General features: G+C 38.1%; 1 protein-coding gene across 3 annotated transcripts in view; it reads right to left on the reverse strand.

The window, feature by feature from the left end:
- Positions 1–1,416, reverse strand: part of LOC137109041 (roundabout homolog 2-like) — an 83,120-nt gene extending 81,704 nt beyond the window's left edge. For 2 of the 3 annotated variants that reach the window (XR_010912265.1, XM_067494369.1), the window contains exon 1: positions 548–1,416. Coding sequence is in view for 2 of the 3 variants with exons in the window: in XM_067494369.1 (XP_067350470.1) it covers positions 548–602 (55 nt within the window). In the remaining variant the exon portion in view is untranslated. The remainder of the gene's footprint in view (positions 1–547) is intronic. The other variant, XM_067494370.1, reaches the window with a different exon arrangement.
- Between the last annotated feature and the right edge of the window lie 23,438 nt (positions 1,417–24,854).

Below are 24,854 nucleotides of genomic sequence, written 5' to 3' on the forward strand. Positions count from 1 at the left end.
CAGCTATAGGGCACAGTTGCTTCTTTCATTTGCCTGAGCAACCTGAGCACAGGCCACATGCTGTAGAATACGACCCCACTTAGACCCAATTAAACAGGCAGCATAGTAAGAAAAATACATAAATCACTAAGGTGTCTTTCTAATGAGAAAACAGAAAAGTTAAGTGTTTAAATGTTTTGGGGTTTTTTTTAACATTTATTTCAAACAGCAATACCCGTAGAATCAATGCTTATTTAAAAGCTGCCAATCAGCACATTAGGGGAACTCTTGGGAATTCATAATTAACTTTTCTCTACCTATGTCCTTAAATTGATTGGTCTGGCACAAGTGAGGGTCAAATTATTATATGGAGTAGTGGCACATTTGTGATTCCAAACACAAATTCAGGAGCAACAACAAATTCGCATTAAATGATAGGAGATACCATGGTGCACTTTAGTTGGGGAGACCATGTGTAGACTATGCGTCAGGTCACAACCCAATAGATTTTTTTTTCTTTAGTCTAATTTTAACCCTAACAGATAGATAGATGTGTTTAGAAACTTACCGTCGGTTTGGGTGTACAGAAGTCCACAGAGGCATAAATACTGTAGAGGACCCATTCTGGCATATTGAACCCGTAAGCTATCGACGCATGAATTCCTCCTTAAGCGAAAATTAAAAAATCTATTAACAACCAATCCTGTGTTCACTTGCGTGACTTTGTGAAAATTTACTGCTTCAAGTCAGTGAACTGAAACAATTATTTCAACCGTCGGAAGAAAACCATCCCCGTTCACATGTCCATTGCTCCTCTCCAAGAGCGCATCAGTAAGCGGTGGTCTGTCGACTCGCGGACACGTTGGAAATTTCTGCAGTCACCAAATGCAAACACCAGCGACGCACAAAGAGGCTCCAGTTGCTGACGATTCCCCTGTCCGTCCGCATTCTTCTGACACTTTACCGCGTCCGACCGCAGGAAAAACGCATCCGTCCTCACCCGGGACAAGTTGAGAGATGAGAGGTGGAGATCGGATTCAGTCAGAGGTGAGTAGCTGTACGGTGCAGCACAGCGCAGCCCCTCCTCTCAGCTCCACTGCCCTGGGAAACTAACCGGCGAGTATAACATAGCCTATACACAATAGATGCGAACACCAAAAACTATGGCACAATTCACTCTGGACAACTGATTACAAATGATGGTGCTTCTTTGTGTTTTTCCCTGTTGTTCCATGGGAAATCTGAAGATAGAAGGCTGATATTGGACTAGACAGGCTTTGCAGGATGATCAATCTGTTTTAAAATGAAAAATACCCTGCACTGCTTGTTTTGTTGGGCTGGGTTTTCTTCCAGTTGATGTGGAAAAGAACATCTAAAGATTTCCTCAGATCCCCGAACAGTCAGTCCTTTCGACATTGACTAAATCAGGACCATCACATTAAAAGACAATATGCAAATGCTGTGCAACATTGCGGCTGTAAAAAGAGCAAGAGAGACAGTTTGTCACTGGAGCCATTTTTGTTTATTCAACAAAAAAAAAAAAATCATCTTCTGTATTAAAGTTGTCACAGAGTTGACGCATCATTTTTTATCTATTACTTTCTATAATTAAACCTAGTCCTTTACCTTCTATAGATGGGCCCATGCAGTGTCGTCCTGCCCCAAACACAATGGGTTAAAGAAAATAATTTAAACAAAGCCCTCCAGTTTTACTAGCTGGCATTTTACTCTCATGTTCATGGTTGAAAAAGCTATTACAAAGGTGCGCAGCAGAAAAGAAATGGCACTTCATCCCTGCCCACTGCCTGAGGTGCTTATTCTGCTTTGTCGTCAATACTGTTCAATGTTGTCAATAGCATTATAAATGCAGTGCCTCACCATGAGACGAGAGTGAGATGGGTCGTATCAAGTGTTATTGATCCAGAGGGTAAAATTAAACCATTTTTGGTGCTGTGTTCACAGCAGTAGATCGAATAATAATTGTGGACGATGGCTAAATCAAGTCTGTATGGAGCAGGTGTGAAGTGAACACAATTATATAAATGGATAGATCTCATCCATCAGAAAATGATATTTTCAATAGAACTTTCCTGTCAGATTGTTCCCTCTGCAGCTCAGTTGTGAAGGCCTCTTTCCCCTTGTCCTTCAGTAGTGCAAGCCTATAACAAAACTGTAGTGCAGGAATAGTTAAGTGACTGTATTCTGTAAAGTGCCTTGAGATGACTTTGTTGTGAACCGGCGCTATACGAATAAAGTTGAATTGAATTGAATTGAATATACTGTATGACAAAAAGTACTCGACTCCAATGCCCCCAAAACGTGATGCAGCTGATGATTCAAGCAAGTATAAAGTCAAACTGTCAGGGATTTGTCAGAAACTTTGTCAGACGTTCTGCTGAGGGTGACCTTAGCCCACTGCACAACCTGCCTGTCAGAAGTGCAAGACGGAGATAATTAATAGGCTTTTCAAGACATTAATAACTTCACAAAATCCATCAAGGTGAACCTTAATGATGTGAGAAGGAACATTCAGCAATGTGCTTAGTGCTAATTGTATCAAGTGACTTAATACACAATGCTGACGCTCTTCATCATTAGTATTTAGTGTAAAATCTAAACTCATCTCTTCCTGACATGTAGAATCGGAAAATAAAGTGATACAAAAATACAACGGTGTAATGGAGCTAAAATGTGAACAGAACTGCCATCAAGGGTTAATATAGTCTGAAAAGTAATAATGATTACCACGCATTGCAGAGTGATGTCGCAGGTAAACACTTAGATATGAAGTTTGATACTGTATATAAACACAGATGTGTGAAAATGAAAAAAAAAATAAAAAGATATTAGTATTTATGGCTAGTTTTGAATCCTACTGCACATACTGCACCTCAGTAACATAAATCTGAGATTTTTCCACCAACTATTGTAATGCAAGGCATTTGGTTGCACCTCTGAAGCCATTTGAATAATTCAAACATATTATATACTATTATTCACTATGCTCACAATTCAATACGCAGTGCACGGTACAGTATACTGAACAACTGACACACTCACCAGTACAGGTCTGTGTTGGGCTGAGATTGAATTAAACTTCATATGATATGCAGTTGTATAAGGACATTTGATTTAGGTAAAAAAAAAAAAAAAAGAATATAAGTTTATTGACTTTGGTAATTTGATGCTTATCTTTAAGATAAGACTGTCAGAGAAAGACTCTGTCTTTCATCACACACTGAGACAGACGGACATGTTTCCAGGCAACATGAAACTCCTCTGCCTTTCTCACACAAACCAAACTCACAAGGGCTACTGGTTCTCATCAATCTAACTCTCTCACTCTCTGCTGATCACACATAGGAGACAATGTCAAGGTTAAGTTTCGTCCGCTCCATTACCTACTCATAACTGTGTTTGTCCAAGCCAGGAGTGTTAGAGGTAACAGATGGTGTGTGTGACAGTGTGTTCAACAGCAGGCATGCTCAGCCTTAGTGAGAGTAGACAGAGTAGACATGTGTCCCGACCACAAAGCCCAAACCTGCATACAAGTGACAAACCTCTGTCTAAGAGCTTTGGGTGCTCAGGCCAGTGGGTGCCTGAAATCATTTAAACCCACCAGTATGTTCATGAAGCTAAATAAAAAAAATAAAAAAAAACTCGTATGGCAATTGTATTTTAACTCACAGTTGGGTTTACTTTTAATGTGGTGTGAAAACCGGAGGCAGGTAGCTTTTATAGCTGCGTGATTGGGTCAGTACGTTCCAAAATTTAGGAAGTGTGTTCAGACATGTTTAAGAATCAATAGTCAATCAGTAAAACACTTTCAGGCATTTAAGTCATTAAGGCTTTTTTTCCCCCTTTTCAGCGCCCAAAAATTGCATTTTTACATTAACATTATTGTTTTGAACCCCATGTAATGCAGGACAGGGGGAAAAATCCAAAACCTTGTGCATAAACTGTGAAAGCAATTAATCAATGGATTGCTATTAGTGCTAATCCAACTGAGAATCCACAAATCTTCTGCTTTCAGCTCATCGTTATGGACCACAGATCACTGTTACCCTCGCTGTCAGTGGCTCCATACGATAAAAAAAGTTGCATTATATTGCATTGCTCTATCCTGTATGAGATCCCTTGTTGTAATCTATTGTTCGATCCATCAATTTCAGTGTCTTGGGCCCTTTGATAGCTGTGGTTAGTTTCTGCCTTGTGCATCTCGACCTATTGTTCAGATTGGCTGAGTTCCACAAGTTATTAAAATAATGTGTGGTAGGTTTTTTTTTTTTTTTTTGAGGCTGCCAGAGAAACATGTTCTGTGGTTCCTTAGAAATACACTCTGAGGTGTTAAGGTCTTTTTTGAAAAACGAGGCCCTGGTTAGCCTTTGGATGTACTATTGATCAGAAAAAGTTCCTGATCTAATCAAAAATGCTGGGAAACAGGATAAGGAACCAACAAGGAGGCGGTAGGTGTAAATGTCACTCTGTGGTACTGGTTTACAAGTACTGTACCTACAGTCTTCTAAAACAATGTCATCTGCTAACCCATCTGTTTGAGTACAGCTCATCACAAAAATAACCCCTATGTCTCGGGGTAAAGGCTTCCACTGCAAACAGATGATTATTTAAAAAAGTAGTCAACTTGAGTCTTTTTTTTTTTTTTTTTTAGCTCAAGTGTTTTTTTTTAATCAGGACTGTTTGTTAGACCTCAAATCTCAGTGTATCACCAGGAACACATTAAGCTGATGTGCAAAGTACTCCTAAAGTCAAGGCTATAGACATCACAAGATGTCTTTTTTTCATGAAATGCAGTTTTTTTTTCCTGGATATGAGTAGTGTTGTTAATGCATTACTACCACTTTATTCTCTTGGACATATTGCTACTGCCGTATACCTTCACGCTCCACAAAACACCATTGAACTCTTGACACACTATGCTAAAGTGAAAAGAGAAGGGCCCAATCCTAGTACTAACTCCATTTAAATGGTTTAAATGTGAAAAAGGGCCCCATTCAGCTCATGAAAGGGGTACTTTGGGGGGCACTAGTGAGAGATCTCTCTTGAGGTATACACATGGAGGCGAAAGAGAGTGATGGTATTTAATCAAGCACAAGGATATTTACACCATTTGTTTTTCCTCTGAATGAACACCTGTCAAAAAAAATAGAAAGAACGGGAAAGGAAATGCTGTGAGCAGTAAGAGGCAGAAACACTGTGCTCTTAAAATTTTAAAAACGGCAGATAAAAGACTTCTCCCATGCGTGTAAACATTGGATTTCCATAGAAATGGCCTCTTTCTGAGTCTCAAACAGGTCGTCATGGGTAAGAGGTATGTGGCCCTCTTAATCTTGTTAGATGTTTCTAAAATGGCACCGGTTCTGTGCTTTTAAAAAAAAAAAATGAGAGAAAAAAGTGAAAAATAAAAATATTTGGGATGTGTAAAATGTGAAAAAGAGAGTGAGAAGGCAATGATTTGCAAATCATTCGAAACCCATTTTTGATTGTAAATAGTACAAAGACGGCGGATCAAATGTTTAAACTTTGAAAAACATCTGGGTGTTTTTGAATATGATGCCAGCACCGAGTTTCAAAAAAAGTTGGGACAGGAGCAAATAAAGTATGTAGAATTCATGTAGAATTTTGTGATTTGATTTCTCCTTTGAACATCATGCTACCTTTAATATAATCTATTCCAATAAAAATAAATATCTAACTATTTAAAATCACATAAAATAACTTTCAGTACAACAAATTGACTAAATTGTTTGATCTTACATTTTTACAATACATATCCAGAAGAAATGGCTGCTTTACATTGTGACTCATTTTTGTGCATTAGATGTTGAGCTAATCACAGTGGCATCCATCTGTGTGGGCACAGACTGGAGAACATAATAACTCCAAAAGACTACATGCCAGAAACCTAATAGTTATACACCACAGGTTTCCCCTAAAAACCTGTTGTGCAGTTCTCTATAGTGGATGATCTGATTAGACTCTGGAGGACTTATGCCGTATAAATTTGCATTTCTATGAGATCAAATACATTTATTTTAGACTACATTGTCAGGCTCAGGCAGCACCTCCATTTCTTCCTGGATAACTAGCGGGTTGCCCCATTAATGGGGTCATACAGTATGAGCGAAGCAGAAATGTTACCGTGTGTGAGGGGAACTGGCCGTAGTTTGACTGCGGATTTATGCATCGGCTCGTGCTCTGTGTTTCGGTCAGTCCTCCATCTGGCCCTGAACTATGGTCATGAGGTTTATTGGTATTGACCGAAAGAATAAGATTGTGAATACAAGTGACCGAGGTTTTATGGCCTCACTCTGCGTGACAGTGCAATGAGTGTAGTGATCCACAAGGACCTTGGTATAGTTGCTGCTTCTTCAAACTGGCAGAAAAAGCTAGGGTAGCTCAGGCTGCAATACTGTAGCTTCTCTAAGTCCAGTAAAGAATCCTGATCACTTTTTATAGGAACTGTTCAGTGCTTAATTTAGAATATACATGTATATGAAGATTTAGAAAAAACAAGCTCTACTTATCATAAATTGTTTATTTTGGAAAAGCACTGAGCAACTAATAGTTGATCAGCTTAATGTTTTATTGCAACAACTCAATATACTCAATATACAGCTGTAAGTGTGGAGGCTTATACCAACTGGTTGTCACAGCACTGTCAAGATTAGATGCATTAGTGTCAGGGTTTTTGTAAGACGACCCAAAAGCAAGACAGTGAGAGGGATGTGGGATACAAGTGACTTTTAGGATACAAGGGAAGAATAACAAATTTAAAACCGAGGCTAAGCCGAGTAACAGTGAAAGTAAAAAACAAAAACAAATTAAAGCACAAAACCAGGGAACTTAATAAGAAACTAAAATAACAAATCTGAACACAACATATAACGGAGAGCCAGGGCTAATGAAACTAAAAGTCTCTCCAAAATCACCGAGGGCAAACGCGGGCTAAGGCTAGAATAAAATACAAAATACCACAGAGTGAGATCTGGTTAAAGACAAAAACATAATGAAACCTCAGACCAAAGCAGATAACAGAAGTCCATACAAACAAGTCAGGAGTCCAAAAACTATGAGCCAGGGAAAACTCAAAGACAGGGTGAGGAACCGAGACGTGGAAACTTGGAGATGGGATGTTGCACAGGTAACAAACAGGGAAACCGGGAAAAGGGAGAGAGCTGGGTTTAAAAAGGGCAGGGGAACAAGTGAAACAATTGAAAAATAAACTGGGGACAGGAAGTGGAGAAAAAGGGGAACAAAATAAAAGTCCAGGGCAGGAAGTGAATGTGAGTGTTAGATCATGACAATTAGACATAAGGAAACTAGACTTATTGTCTTTATCATTTATAAGCCCAACAAAAATCTTGAAACCATATTCTTTTGAAGATACACCCCTCTGACAAAGCTATAGTTAAAGCATTGCATTACAGTCAACCATGTCAAGATGCCATGATGACTAGAAGAGACAGAAATGAGAAGCTTGGCTGCAATTGACACACACTTAATACTGCCAATGCTCAATCTTGAAAGAGTACCTGTGTTTCCTCTGGGTACTCGGGTTTGCTCCCACAGTCCACAAACGTGCATGTGAGGTTAATGACTTACTCTAAAATGAGTGTAATTTCCCCCCAAACCCTGAACAGTATAAGTGACCACAAAGGATGGATGGATAATGGGAAAAGAGGATGATCCCACAAATTCTGTGGGAATCAAACAAAATGGAGGAGATATAATCTGGAGCACCAACCTACATGTACAATCTGAACTGTATGCTGTTCATTTTTAGTAGATTTGGTCAATTCTATGTATTCTGAGAGTATTACTGCTATCCAGTAATGTTTTAAAACCATTTTACAAATGTAGGATCAATTTGATCTTTTTTATTAATATGCATCAAATAAGCTTTATAGGTAATTTGTCTGCTGGTCCTTGGTGCCTGACATCAAACTCAAGCAAACAAATGTAACAACATTTAGATAACTTTGACTGACATATTAAATATAAATACATTTTGACTATACTTCATTATAAGGCTTCAGCTTGTACATAATACTGTTTTTTTTCATGGATTCATTTATTTTTTTTTCCTGTCTGAGGAAATGTGCATTTAATTTCAATCAAGAAGTCTGTGATACAGCTTGAGGGTGGTGGACAATCAGCATCTATTAGACAGATCTTTCGTCGATCTAAAATAAAGAGGTCCATATTCATTGAGAAGCTCATTATTTTTTGCCAAATCGAGCGATAGGCCGAGATTAACCAATTAGTGATCAGTGAGGCTGCCTGACCGACACATTTAACAGGCCACAAAAAGAGACCAGGTATGTTTCAGTCTGTAATTCTCATCTGAGTTTCTGAACTCAGTTGTTTTAACTTCATTTGTCAAGTATAATAGACTTAGCTATAGTGATGCCCCAGCAGTGAATGGCAGCTCCAACAACTGGCCTTGGTGATAGAGAACACTGTCAAGTATTGTTAATGTTACATGCCATCTCTAATACTGTACACAAGATTAGATATTGACTGAGAAATGAAATAAATAAGAGATCCCATCTATTTGTTCTTCGTATAAGATGCTATCCACCACACCACCCAACACCCACCACTTTGCATGCATACAACATTTCTAACCACAAGATTTGGAATATGGGAGCAAATATGCTTCCAGTGGGTATATAGAGTTTCATTTGTATTGTAAATGTGAATCTAGGTAAATACGGTTCCAATACCGGTTCATAGATCAAAGGTAATTTATCAGACAGCTAGTAAAAAGTGTTGAAATGGCCATTTTATCCTGAAAAAATGAGAATGCCCCTTCCTGTGCCTCTGAATAGTGACAAGCCACTATGATGTTCCAGTGATTACCCCCATCACCAGAGTGAATAGCAGGGGAGAAAATGTACACCCAGCAATGCTACCAATTTCCAGGTGCTGGCATACTGTGCTAAATTCCAATGTTTTGAAGCACATTTGTATGTGTTGGAAATAGGCCTTATGCAGATTTACAAGGACAGCTGGTAAGTGTCAAATTCTGCAGGCCATTTTTTAAGTCTAGAAAAACACACCCAAGTGCAGATACACTCATCAGCCAATTCATTAGGTTCACCTGTACAATCCAATCCAATCCAAAACAGCAGTTCCGCCAAGAATTGTATGTTTAGAGGGTTAGAATTTCTTTTTAACTTGAATTGAAACTGTCAAAAAGGTCATAATGTGTTTATTATTGAGGGTAGTCCTACATAGTTATAATGTTTTTGTCATCTCAATCATGTTAAATACGGTGGCCAATCATTAGAACCACCTCTTAATAAAATACACTGAAGTGGTATTTGGGTGTATTTTCCGTACTGTTTTGAATTTGTTTTGTTAGCTACAGTACAATATACAGTAAAGCTTGTGTGTTACATGCATGCATGTTATTGAACACCTCAAACCTGCCTGTTGTCAGAACTTCATAAATTATGTTTTTTTCAAAGCCACATGTTTTTTAATGAACTCATTCATACTCTAACTTACTCTTATCTCAGTCGGGGTGAAAATGCCAGTTTTACATCACGTTGATGTAACGAATCCGCCGTTTGTCGTTAACAGTCTGCCTAATCTCTCAGGGTTGATTTGGTGGATAAAAGAGTTGGAAATGGTTAATTTTTCCACTGGGCTAAATTGAAGGTCTTGGCATTGAGAGTGCTTTACAGTTTATGGTTTTACTTCAATGGGATATTGGCTGACCCTTCAACTACGAGGACCTGAGAACAGCAAACCAAAGATTCCAACATGCTAGAGATTGATGGATGTGTTGGAAGACATTTAAGATGTCAGCTTTAAATTGAAGTGAAACACAAGGAGGATGTGGTCAGCTTGTCGGAAGTCATTTCATTCTGCTGAATGTTGCTATGCTTTCGCATGCTCCCGTTTTTAGGCGGTAATTGCAAAGACTGTGGCTCAGCTCTGGCTGCTGAGTACGTGCTGATTGACCTACTGTTCTTTTTTTGTTCAGATGTAAATTTATAATGAGAACTTTTATTTTCTTCTGAATGTGATGGTCAGACAATTAGTTTGGCTGTACATTTTTGAATTATTTACATTCTTAAGTTGCACAGAAAGTACATTGTGTTTATCCAACCTTTGCTTCAAGCCTCTTCGTTGTCGGCCTGTGCTGTTTTAATAGTCTCCTTTTCAATGCACCAATTAACAACCGTCTGCACTGCACTTCAGCCCCCACTTATGAGCTGTGGTAAACAAACCATATTGGATAAATTTGACAGCCTTTTTGTGAATGCAGTAGGTGAGAGAGACATCTCAAAAGCAACGCATTTGCTTTCTCTCCCACCCCACTGTTCACTAAGTTGTACAAAATAGTTTGTAGACTTTGCTTGCAGTGTTTAAATATTCAAGACTTCAGACATATCTTGCAATTTTCATAAAAATCACCCATTCTATTCCAAACAATGTACAAAAGTAAAAATGACAGAAGCTGTCAGTGTCTCCAGCAGCCTCTAGACATTTCTTCATTCAGTGCTGTTGTTTTGGGTGTCAAACAGACAGGAGAAAAGCTGATACATAATATACAATAGATGACACTCTCAAGACTGCAAAGATACAAAGGAATATATCCAGCACATTTGCATTAATTCTCAGGAGAGGTGCTACTCACCACACATCTAGCTGGAAAACCATCCTATTCTTAGCATTGCAAGAAGATGTGCCTTTCACATACATAAAATATGCTGTTGTCTTCAGGAACAAGAAATTCTCACTCGCTCAAATTTCACCTCCAGTGGAGAAGTATTTTATGGGAAAATCTGTAAATAAGTTTATGTGACCACACAGCTCGTGCAGCATTCATATAGGGATAACTCATCCTGTATCAATAGATTATCATGTAGACTTTTGAGAGAGGAAAGGGTGCGTGTAAAGTCGAACATGCCGGACAAACAATCGATACAATCTACTTAAGTATAACCACCATGCTCTGGTCGCAACTCAATGACAGGGGGAGGGAGCTTAAGGGGCCTGCTTGAAGTGATCAGTGCACATGGTTGTATCAAAGGTAAATAGATGGGTGGCAAATAGAGGGAAAGCCAGTAGTCTGCAGAATCTACACAACAGCCGATACTAATAAAGGAGAGCTAAGCCGTTTAAAGCAGCAGGGTTTAAAGCAGCTTACAGATGAAGAGAGTCTCAATTTGGCTGTGTTTTTTTTTTTCCCCCCTCAAACTAAATTCTTGTGGGGCTTAGTAGTTTCTTCAAATACACTGTATGCCAGTCAGAATGAAAGGAAATCCAGCTCTGTTGAAATGCATCCTCTGCTGCCCATAGCTTAAGATGAGCACTTAATATGTAGTAAAGGGAGACTAATTGGGAAAGAGATGTGGGCATTTTCATTCCCGGCTGATGTAATTCTACACAATGTTAACATTAATGCAAGTGTACCATGCACATCCAGCCATGTCTTTGTGGGATTCAATTTTCTGTAGGTGATGCATGTTCACATTTGGATTAAAAGGGGCACCAAAAAAAAAACACACACACGTGAGTGTGAATATGCAGGAATCTAACTGCAAGGAGTCAAGGAGAATGTAAAGTTGTGTGTCTTTATGTTACGCTTTGCTTTTATCTCCTCAATCATGTACTTGTAGCAAGTTTAGCTTTTATATCACAGATTACTGTAAAAGGTGATGAATGCACATACATATCAGTGCTTTAATGGGATGAATCAATACTAAACACATAAAGAGAAAAATCACATTCTTAATTTTAGGCGTAAAAGAAGATTTTGACAACATGTCGAAATGTATTGTGGCCCGAATGTTAATAGAAAGTATCAGACATATGTTTTCTAATGTTTGCATCATATCTGGATCCGGCTTACGTCTCACTCTTTTATCGGATGCCAGCTGTTTACGTCCTTCTAATCAGCCATGTTTGCTGCGGTTTGCCACATCCTCACATCCAGTGCATCTGCGTATCTGCATATCTAAACAACAGCGCAGAGATAAATCCTGTCAGCTTAACCAAGCAGCTCGTGATTTTATCAAAGCATCTCAGACCAAATCTGTAGGGATCACAATGTGAGTTGGAATTTTGGTGAAGATATTTATGTTCCCTGGATTATTCAGAGTTTTCATTTAGTGCCATTATCGGGTCACATTTTCACTTTGTTCAGTTTGCTCTGTGTAGTGGTAATCACACACCTGCAAAACTGTCAACACGTGCCTCAACTGCAGTTTGTGTAAGTGTTCGTAGTAAATGCTAGCATGTTCAGAAACTAAAATGGTGTACGTGCTAAATATCCTGTTAACTCTGCAGCTGCGGGAGCTCAACATACTGCTGTGTTTAAACCTCTCCTTCTGTGGCAGCTCAGTTTGGGTTTTAGCACCCAATGTTTTTTTAACGTGGAACTTCTCAACAGTGGGAAAATGGGGTTTCCAAACGCACTGGAAGGATCCAGGAAGGAAGGAATTTGTATTATTATATATGCAGAAAAGGCCAATTTACTTTCTATGCCATCTCAGGCAGCGTTGGGGGCCCAGAAATAAGAAAAGAAGGGATAACCAGAAATAGGATAACAGGAATGTCCTGAGCTTAGCTCGGAACTGTCTACTCTACCAAAATGAGCACAACTCAATATATTAAACATCGAGTACAAGGGAAATAAGAAAATACTGAGGAGAGTTGTATTATTAATAAAACCAGCATTTACCAACTTCTTCCGGAGTGTTTTCCAGACCCTGCCAATTTGACTCTCCCATCAAGCATGACATGCTGCTGGATAAATAATATCAAAGACCTGAACCCTAAGCACGAAGTAGCAGTCTTCCAAACTCACTCAGCAGCACAAGATAAAGCCCACAACACACACTTCACGGCAGGACACACCACAACGCTCTTGCTCCCCACAGCAACAGCCCCACTGCTTAATCTAATCAGTTCAAATTAACCTTAATACACACTGTGCCCCAGGCTTTTGACTCTGCTGTATCTCCCTGACACACCTTGTACAACTTCACCATGTTCCCCGCTGAATGACAGCCACAGAGCTTAACTTCGGCTGACACAGAGAGCTCGAGTAAAAGTTCATTTGCAGATAAGTGTGACAAAAGTGAAAACTGGGGGGTTGGTGAGGAATCACTGGAATATGAAATTGCAACACATTCTAATCAACAGAAATATCGAGTGACTCTTTTGGGACGATCGCTTGTTGTACTTTGTCTTTCAGTTATGTTTGTCCATCTTTGAATTGCTAATGGACCAAAATCTGACTCATTTTACATTCAGTCTAATACAACATTGGAACAAGGCTGAGAAAAACAAACGCAGCCATAAAGAGAAAAGTTAGAGGCCTTAAAACGTCTACAAATTGACCACTTAGAAATGTCAACAGCTAAAAACGTTCACTGAGTAGTACACTGGGTACATAATTATATTACATTACCCTCATGTTGCACCAGGATGGACACTCTTTTGACCCTAGAACAGCCCTGCATCTTCAGGGCATAGATTCATAATTATCCCTGCCAAAGCACCGCACAGATAGTAGCAGGATACTGGTCATTTAATGCAGTGCCAGGGTCATCTCACTGCATGCTGTGACATTCGTCTTAGCACAGCACACAGCACTCTGCTTAACATTAAAGCTTGGCCAGCAGGCCTGCTCTGGTCTTCATTACATTGATGGTCACTGTCTCACAACATGCTGTTTACCATTTCAAACAGTGGCTGTCTGCTGGCCTTCGTCCTGCTCTACTGGATAAGAACGACACTCAGACTGAAGACACTACAAGCATGGAGCGTACCTGAAACCAAACAAATATCAGCTTATGACAGTTTTGAAGCAAGTTGCTGCTTGACACTTTTATTTCCCATGAAATAAGACACAGTATAACAATCTGTGACACAGATACACATGTGCTAATGTCTGATTTTAAAACAATGATGTGCATCACTGATTTTCTTTTCTAACATGTACAGATTTTTGATCATATGAACAGCAGATACAGGACTGCTAAGGTGCTCTGACTAATGTAACGTGATCATGGGATATACGGTGTATACATTTCTATATTGTTTAATTAATCTTTGTCTTTATAAAAAAAATGGCTAAACCATTTTCCCACTTAATGCAATTTGATTCTACCGTTTAGCCACACAGCAGCTCGCCACAGCTACAGTGCCATCAAGTGGTGAAGGAGCAATTTGGTGTTGCAAGCGTCCCTCCACATGACAAAACCATTGTTCCATCAGTCATGACTCACTACATGTCTTGTTCTTTACAGCATATTATTCTTTCAGTAGACACAGCTGACAAGAAACATTCAAAGACCTTAGTTTGAATGTGCATGTTAGATCAGGGAATAAAGAAATATTCTAGCAGGACTGGTGAGAAAGCATTCTGACATTTTGTTTGAATACTACTTCATTTATAGCTTTGTTGTGTGTACTGGTAGTAGCAAGATGCAATTCATGAAGGTACCGATACAAACTGTAATACAGTATAGGAGGGTAGGAAATGTAATTGGAATGTGTAAGTAAATGTGTTTGCCAATATAAAGATAATGTCAACCCAGCATGTTGCATGTACTGTCTACAACTGTGAGCTGTGACATTTAATTAAAATGTACAATACATGGATGAACATTAGGAGGCCGATGTGCCATCACACGCCCACACTGCTCAGAGGAAATGAGGGGAAATGGCTAAGCTGCCATCTCCTGGTAAGAAGTTCTCATTGCATGGTCTCCAACCACTCTAGGGACATTTAATGAAATTGTCTCTGGTTGCAAAAAACTAAAAATCCAAATCAATACTCTTGTGCTCTACTTTTGGTAATGTCACCATTCACGTTTATTAAACAATCACCAAATAGTGTCTAACTTAATGTTGAGCAATAATCTGAGCTAAAAGTTACATTTTAACTGTCAGTTCACTAGCATCACTTAATATGCAAACATAGTACCACAACCTTAAAGTTCATATTTTCGGTGCTACTATCATAAATTCTCTAAGGCGGTGTACACAGGATCAGTAGAGAAATTGTTGTTCAGCAGCTTGAGAAATTGTTTAACTCTGAATATCACTACACAGCCAAACCTTGCAGCAATGATACTTTGAGCTCTGCAAATGTTCGATTTTACACTTTCGTTGCCCACATATTTCAAATGATTTGATCTTTAAAACCTTTTTGCCACTGACCTTGCAAAGTGCATCTTGTGTACGATTGCAGCCGACCCTGAAGTTTAGAGATGGAGCGAACATCTGAGTTTGCAGAGATATATTAGTCTTATAAAGGGAAAGAAAGTGTGGATTGTTTCTCTTAAGCACAAATGTAACAGAACACATTGCAGAGATATGCGCACCCTTTGTCATTTTTAGTGAAACATTAATCAAGAAATAGCTTAGAAAAGTGTTTTATATTCCATCCAGCTCTTGCGGTGTTTACAGAGCATGAATGAAACTTTTGGATTTTTATTCTTATTAGACTCAGTCATACAGCCTTGACTTGACCTTTTGCCTCAGATCTTTCCATATCATGCAATGCTCTGTCAAGTTTTGTTAAGACTGTTGACAAGCAGAAACAAATCCAGGCTAAATGCACGGGGAGTTCACTGAGGGCAGCCTTCATAACTAAGAGGGTGATTATGTTGTGTACATTTCTTGATGTTTAATTGCTTTTAAAACCATATGGAACACAAGAAGTAATTGGTTTAGATGTAAGGATGAGGGGATGGGAGGTGAACAAAATTATTTCCAACAATTAAAAGCACTGCCCTGTTCTAATGTCAGACTAATAATAATAAAAGTTAAGATAATGTAAATACTTCATTAAAGTACTGCCAATGGACCATCACTCCTGCTGTTGGCAACAGATGATTTGGCCTTTTTGGACCTCTATCTGTTGCCTTATGTTGTTTCGAACGTGTATATCAAAGTGTTGTTTGGCAGTCAGTCTTTTATAGAAGACAAATGTTGCCAATTGGCATTCAACCTAATAAGATGCTACTTTGCTACAGCATTAAGGGATTGTTACTTTACAAATTGAGTTCCTGTGAGGTGTTAAAACACTTTAAAAAAAAACATTGTATTTCCGACAGGATCTAACACGAAACAATTCCTTATCCTAAACTATTTTATAATTTAATTAAAATCAATTAAGGGAATTGTTAAATTGAATATTAACATCATGCAAAGATGATAATATGCTTCAAACCAGCAAACCATCATCTGAACAATCAGCTATTAAAACTGAAGATTTGCACAGCTGACTCCCATTAAGTCCCACAGCCCACTCAGCAAGATTCATTAACCATATTGGATCACAACAAGCAAATTAAGAAATGTGCCAGAGCATTGATGACTCCATTGTGAGGTTATGAGTTAAATGAAAGTTTTTTGATAATGGGTTCTTACAGCATTTTGTGTTAAATTTGAGATAGTCAGTAATCATGAAATGTTATTTTTGTAATTGTTATCTGTAAATTGTTTTTCTTTTTTGTTGCCGATGTTAAAGAAAAGATGGGAGTGCGTGAGAGTGCTAGTGAAGAAATGACACTGTTCCGTTTCTATGTGCGCCAACATATCCTGCTTCGACAACAGATTTTTCCCGTCTGCATTAATAACTCCAAATATACATTATGATGATGATGGCGTGATGGTGCTGACAATAGGCTGAACCTACTTAGTACGCCGTTACAACATTCAGTGCAACCAACATTAAAGGTACTTACGCTACATGCATACAGGGTAGCGAACAGGTGTTCACAGTCAGAAATATGGAAGATTGGGAAGGTCACCCCTTCAGTTCAGTACCACCACCTGTGGACAAAGACCTTCCATTTGAGGCCAAAAACACACAAAACAAATGAACATGGACAGTAGCTCCCCTGTCATTCATGTTTAAAAGATTCCACTTTAGCATGAAATGTCCTTAACAGAAAAACATGATACAGTAAACAGTTTAATGGATGACATGCAATCAGTGTTTTTCTGCATGGAGGAAATTATTTACATTAGAATCACATGGCATGCAGTCGACCAGATGGTGTTCATGCAGAATTATGTTTATTGCAATAAATGGAACTATCCTGAGCATAAGGAGCCTGAAAAGACAAGCTCGTTCAGGTGGCTCGTGATTCTTTTATGTTTTTATTTTTCATCCTTAATCATCATTACTCCGAAGAATATGGACAAGATATCGATTTGTGTATGCAAATGTGCAAGATACAGTCTGTAAAGATATTATATTTCGGCATGTTCAGATACAGGACTATAAATTAGCTGTGGTCATACTGTACATGTTATACTGTGCACTGTATTGGCTCATGCTGCTTCCGGAACAATGCTTTTTTGTTCCAGGCCACAAGCTATTTGACAAACTGTAACATTTTTCATGTCTGTGTATTGACTCATATCAAAACTTCCTATAAATTCCAAACTCTGCAACTTTTCCGGCCATAAACAACCAGCATTAGCAGTATTGTGCATCCTCAGCAATTACCAAAGGACCAGTAGTACCCTAAGGGTTTATACAGCACTTGAATCTCATATATGTTAGTGAAGGAGTGTAAATGTCCCCACTATTGTAAGAAACTGATATGAAATATTTTATCTTCCTTTTTGAAAAAACCCAATTAAAAAAATGAAATTAAAACTTTAACTCTATGTATAAAATGCTGGTATACAAACTATGGTCACTGATAATTCTTTAGGCAGGAGATATCTATTGAGCATCCACCCATCATTCTATATCTTTACTTTTATTTAGCATTTAACTATTTTACTTGTAACCACACCCATTGTGATGGTGCTGTTACAAGTAAAAAGCCACTGCACAACCACTAGACGGCAGTGCAAATAGCAAACAGAACACTTGATCATCAAATGAGCATTTCCCAAAAAAAATAAGCATAAAATAAAATGCATACAGTATATACTGTAGATTACATAAAATGCTAACCCTCAAACTAAGCGCACTGCTTTTTCCCTGGTCCACTGGGTACAAGTTTAAGGTTTAGTGCTTTGCCCAAATATACTTTGACACGGACTAGATAAGCCAGGGATCACACCACCATCCTGTTGATTAGTTGTTTTTCTGTCCTACCTCCTGATCCACAGCGTCTCGGATACTAATCTCTATATGAAAGCCCAATGCTGCTCAGACCCGGATCTAAATATAGCTGGAGAAGTAAAAGAGCCCTTGATGAGGGGCAACCAAGCAGAAATTTCTTTCATGGTCAAACAAGTGCTGAAATGAGTTTGTTGAAAACTTAAGCAAAGCGTCATCTAGAGAGAACTAAAACTGCACTCCAAGTGATAGGGAGACACACATGACTACAAATGACAGGAAGACTTTAGCCAGCGCACCTTTTATGGCCCACTCCCTTAATGCCACACACTTGAGTTAACAGAGGATACAGTGGTGGCCTGCTGGGGTCTCATTTCCACGCATCATAAGCAACACAGAGGCTTCTTTGGCTTCTCCCAAATGTCCCTCCTCTCCAAGGTTCGAGCTTCTTTTTCTTCCACCTGTCTTGAGTACAATCTTCTTGTGGTAGCCTGAAAACCAGTGGGGAGCTGGCACCTAGAAAGGAAATGATTTAAGAATCTATAGTAAATATTGTCAATATTGTGATTCATATTTGTTAGTAGTGTCAGTGCAGTAAGTGTTATGGAGACAGGCAGAAGGTGAATATTTGCTGAATTTTCTAAGAGATAATAAATTCAAAAATGTCATGATTGGTAAAGAATTACTAATACAATGGTGGTACAAGTATTTCAGTCTTCCTCTGGTATAAGTAAAAGTCCTGTAATCAAGAAAGACCTCAGAAAGTAAAACATGCAAAGTAAAAGTACATGGTTTGTTGTGATGTATATTGCATAATCGATTATTAACATATAGAATTATTATTGATGATTGTCAACACTAATGCATCAGTGTGTGGGAAAGGTTCCACCATTTTTTGTGTAAGCAGATTTGAAGTAATTTAAATACATTCACTGCTGTAGTATTTTGCTAAAGTTATGTTTATATCAAATTTAAATGACACAAAGAAAAGAGATATGGGAAGGTAAATTTGACTCCACTACATATTGTTATTTTTAAACATGCTGTACTAAAGGTTATTGAAGTTTTTGACACACTACAATAAGATAAGTTACCCAACTCTTCACATTTTATTTAGTTGTGGTCATGAAGTATAGTGACGCCAACAATGATGAAGTTAGAATTAAGACGCTGTTATGTTATACTTTAAAACAGACGACCTGTTGAGCATTTAATTTAGTGTTTGCACATGTCTTTCTGAAGGACAAAAACTATTTTGATGTTGCACATAACAACAGAAACCGTAGAAAACAAAGGAAGCAAACATTAATTATACTGACATGTATTCAAAAATAGATCAGCGGCTTTCAGCTTGTCCCTTCAGGGGTCACCACAGCGGAACGTGTTCCGCACATTGATTGGGCATGAGTTTTTACGGCGGATGCCCTTCCTGACGCAACCTCCTTATTTGGGGACAGGCACTAGGGTCGCCCTGTTGGGGTGGGATTCGAGACCAATCAAAGGCTCTACCACAGACCCCCTGGATATGTATTATAAAAAACTTGATAAAAAAAAATATATATGTATATATATTACAATTTTAATGAAATGCAAACTGATACAAAGCAAAAGTGTCTTTGAATGTGTGTGGGCATGTCCCATCCTGTATGTTTTTGTCACCTCTATACAATAAAATAAATGAAAGCAATAAAAATGTGGCTGTTGAGGGATTCACCATGAAGCCATCGTTCTACATGAAACATTTATTTCTCCTAATTCTCCTTGCAGAACCTTTGAGTGGTAATAACATGTTTCTTTCCGCTTGGCCGTGCCAGACGAGCGTCAGGAAGACTGTAGGCCATAATTATCCTGTTTGTTCAGAAGCCCAGTGCTTTTTATTATTTAAATCTCCTAGGGCTGTGAAAGTGCTGAGAGGCGATTCTTTCTCCTGTTTTTCGCCATGCGGTGTTAGTCAGCGTTAATGCCGCTCTGTAATTTCTGATGTTCTGTTTGCTCAGTGTTCATCAAGAATGTGAGAGATGCCTTAACCACGAAAAAGAAGTGGCACGACAATGTAAACAAATTACTTGAACAAATTGCTTTATACAAAAAAAGTACTGATAATAAAAGTCATCGAATACAAAATCATTCTCATGAGAAATGAACTTTTTCGCTGAGTGTATGAGGAAGTGAAACAGCACATACTTACCAGAGATGGCGGTGTTTTTCTGCAGCTTCACTGGCAGTTGCCAAACAGGTTTGCAATATTTATGAATTCTTATCCCAGCTTTTCACATCTGCTAATATGAAAATTATATATATTGGCAAAATTTATGAAATGTCAATTAAAAACTGAAATTCTCATTATAAATACCGTAATTCGTATTCATTAGTCGATTTTTAAATAAACAAATATTCTTGCATGGAAACCTTATTGTGCATGATGTCAGTCATTACTTCACACACAAAGCAGATGCTCTAAACATTTCAGCACATTCTAAAAGTCTTTACAGTTAATTGTAATCACAATATAGAATCAGATTATCTGGGAAAAAGAAGTTGTCTACTTTGTAGTTTAATAGCCACAAAACATTTTGTTCTCCACCTATTTTACATTTACATTTACATTTAGTCATTTAACAGACGCTTTTATCCAAAGCGAATTACATGTGAGGTACAAGGCAAAAAAAAAAAATCTAAGTCAAGGAGAAAACATCAAACCAAAGTCCTATTAGAAAAGTGTTCACAGTTCACGAGGTGCAAGTGCGAGAAAGAGCAGAAAGGAAGTTTTTTTTATTTATTTTTTAATAGATTTAAGTGCATTTTACCCCAATTTACCCCCATTAATAAATAATTAATAATAGTAACTCATCTGAAAAAGCACTATGCTGAATAAGAAAAGTGACATCCCTTCTTCAGTGGGGCACTGAAGCCCCTGCCATCTCAGGTAACACTGGAGGGGACTTTTTTTATATCATATTGCACAACAATAATTCTGCCTTTCATAGAACTTTTAATTGTGGTGGTGTAAAAATATGTTTAGATAGTGATAAAAAGAACATATTATATATGCTTAAAAATGTATTTTTACAACACAAGACAGTCATTGTGTTACAATTATATTATACAAGACTGCTCCAAAACTTATTTATTCAGTAGAAATATTCTGATTGGTTAGAAGGGCAAATATTGCTAAACATTTCTACTTTGCTGGCAGTATCATCAATGAGTCTGGGTCATAGACTTCTACTCAATGACTTCTACTTCGGAGCATAGTTTTCATTTCTAAAATGTTATATATTGTATCTTTAACAGTTCTGCCACATTGTGTTTTTATAGGAAATAGTCGTACTGTATATTATAGTTATACAGTGATAGTTATGTTTATTTACGCTTGTTTAAATGTACAAAAGTATTTTCACAGCTCAGTGACTCAAAGTTCTACTGAGAGGCAGTCGGATCTGATATGGAAGAAAATAGAAGCTAATGTTAGATTTTCCTGAAAGGCAGGAGCTTGAGTCCCTTCGTCCGCCCTGTCATACGGTGATGATGTATTTGCATTAGCCACACTGGCTTATTTAGCTTTAGCTTTTAGATTTTCAGGTAACCTTATCCTAAAGTAGCAGCACTTACAGTAAACAGTAAAATCACCCCCTATTTGTACTTCAGGCAAATTGTGTAATTTGAGGCATTTTTAATATTATCTCTTTACATTTAAGCCATGATTTTCTTTTCTCTTCAGTTCTTGACACAGCACAGGGACTGACCTGTCTGTCTGCACTCTAGGTCTCACTGTAACATGTGTGCAGCTGCCAGCAATACAGTTCAGTGGAACAGATGGCGTAGTAATGGAAAGAGCTTGTCTCCATTAGCTGCCCTGCCTTTCTGTAACATATTAATTCAAGGCAGCCATAACTTTCAGATTGCCACACTTTTCAAAACGTAACAATGACAGCACAACACCATGTGACCTTATCATCTGGTCCTACACTTAATGAAATGTAGAAGTTCAACATTTCACCGCTGATCTGTTCTTTAACTCACTCTTTACGGACATTTTCACGGAGAGTGGCGGAAAAACACAAAAAAATACTTTGGGTTTACTTTTCGCATTATGGGACCAGTATTTAAACCTTTACATTTTCAATTAAGAATATTATCTTGTTCCATTAGGCTTAATAGTAATAGATTAGAAAAAATCTGCGTTGGCCAACCTGACTTACTCCTTTTTAAGAAATAGCTTTAAACAGTATTTAAGTTTAGTTTAATTTGTGGTTTGATATGCATAGGCACAAATATTTGAAAGAGTCGGAGAAAACCTGGTGTTTGTAATTAGGTTTTATGATCATCTAAAGGACCCTCAGTCCTTTACATTTAGTGATGCGGCTGTGAACATCTGGCCTCCATACTTTAAATTTAATGAGCGTGGCACACCCTAATTCAAATGTCATATCCTTGCATGCCAAGTGTACATCTTTTCATATTTAGCCAGGGTAATGCAGAAAGGTCTTTCAATGAAAGGGGAAAAAAAACACCTTTCACCAGACTGTGTGTATTAATTATGAATGTGCTTTCAGGGCAAGGCCATCCAGATGTCTTGTGGCAATTGGAAAACCTTTTTGCTTTCTTTTTTTGAACTCAGATTGTGAAAATCCCAGGCCGTTTCCACAGTCCAATTAGCATCTCAAGCAATTAGAGTAAAGAAGAAGCCCATGGCAATTTCCAGTCCAAGCAATTTAAACCCAGGGTTAAAGAAAAGCAGTACAGGAGGATGCTCACATCAAGGGAGCAAGCATGCAACTACAAACACTACAATCTTATTTGTGCTCAATAGAAGCTGAATGGAAACTAATATTCATGCAGCAGTGTTTTCTAATTATGCACTCTGTGTTTGCTGTTGAAGTCGAATAGGGGAGATGTAGCAAATAGCACATGCTGGTGCGACAAGAATCTTGTTCCCTAGCGTATCACCATACTTTTGATTTTATTGCTCACTTTGTATTAACAGCTTTGCCATTTTCACTGACATTCTTTGGCAACACAATGCAGTTTAAAGTGTATGCTTTGCCTTTCAAATCACCCTGGAAACACAACTATATTAAATTTTGTGTGTGTTGCATGTGCTGAACATATACTTTAGAATCAGTGTTGGGGAAGTTACATACACTCACACACATGCCCGCACACCCACACATTACTATTTAAACTAATATGTTGTAATATAACCTTCCAAAGCAGTCTGACGTTTTACATACTTTTACAATACTTTTGTAAACTGCCCTCATAAGAACACAAATATCAGCTGAACATGATTTTAATGACTAGTCAACCACATGATGTCAACTCCAGTGCTCATACACAGACTATCCAAATGCCCATGTGTCATACTCACTGAGCCCAAGGTAGATCTGCTTCATTTATTAAAAATTGTGTTGCACCTGAGGATGTAGCTACTTTATAACTCATGTTTCCATTACTTTTTCTAAATGTGGCAAATGATCCATCTGGAAACTGAAGATTTCACTTTTGATACTGTCTACAAATCATCAACCACATACTAAGCTACTAAGCTACAAGCTACAAAGTTTTTCCATCTGCTTTAACATTTACTGCTGTGCACGTCCTGTAGAGTTTAACTTATAACAATTATAGTTAGAAGATTAACTTTGTCAGATTTATCAATAATTCCCTTTCGTATTAAAAAAAAAAAAATCATAGTAAAGCTTCTGAACATGGCAACATGCACTAACTAATAATATTACTAGAAAAAAAAAAGCCACTCTTAAACATTTCTTAGCAAGACTCAAACGCACAGTAAGTTGCACTTTTCATTTACACTTCAAGTTGGAGCAACGCAGTCATCAGAGCAGAAAACTGCTTAACAATGTAAATGAACTGAATGCACTGAAGCAGAGGCACAAATTATATTTTTTGCTATTGATATGCACTGTATATTGTTTAAGGGGGCCTGGTAGATCAGTGGTAGAGCATTGGGTTGGGATGCAGGAGGAAACACGTTCGAATTCCACCCGACCTTGGTGCCAATCCCGAGCCCGGATCAAAATGGCAGGGCTGTGGCACGAAGGGCGACCAGCGTAAAAAAAATGTGGCGACCCCTGGAAGGACAAGCCGAAACCCACTGATCTTTGATGCACTGTATGTTGTTTACCCATAACGTCTGTATTAAACAATGATACTAAATGCTTGTGCATAAAGAAAGATAAACAGCACAGTCAGGCACCCACACAACTTATGTTGTCTTCATCTGCCACATCCACAAGAGGGATGGATTTCAGTAATTATAATCTCCATTTTGGTTTTTTGGTTTTTCAGTTTCACTCAGCACAATTTAGTAACAACTAAATTTCGAGTGGTTTCATGATAATTACTTTTTTGATAGCCTTCCAACGGCGAACAAATATTTTATACCGAATCAAACTGAAAACATGGGATTGCATTTCTTTTGTTCATTTTGATTCAACAAGCAATAACATGACCGAAACAGATTTCTAGATACTTTAATACCAGCTTCTTTCCCTAACAGAGCAGAAAACATATGATTAATGACCTAGCTGTTACTTCAGGAACACTGTGCTTTCTTAACCAGCTTCACAATCCTTATTAAAATGCTGGTAGAGCACCTAGGTGTGTCTTGAGCCTAAAGTCATTTGCCACCTAAAATCAACACCCCTTCTAAGCAACAAATCTCATCTCTACAACACTGCCTCAATGTTTAAATCTAATGCTTAGGGGCAAGAAAGAAGGCACATGAGGCACATTTAATTATTTTTAACATCTGCTGCACAAAAAGAATATG

This window comes from Channa argus, chromosome 24 (genome assembly GCF_033026475.1).
Source record: "Channa argus isolate prfri chromosome 24, Channa argus male v1.0, whole genome shotgun sequence".
Lineage (NCBI taxonomy): Eukaryota > Metazoa > Chordata > Actinopteri > Anabantiformes > Channidae > Channa > Channa argus.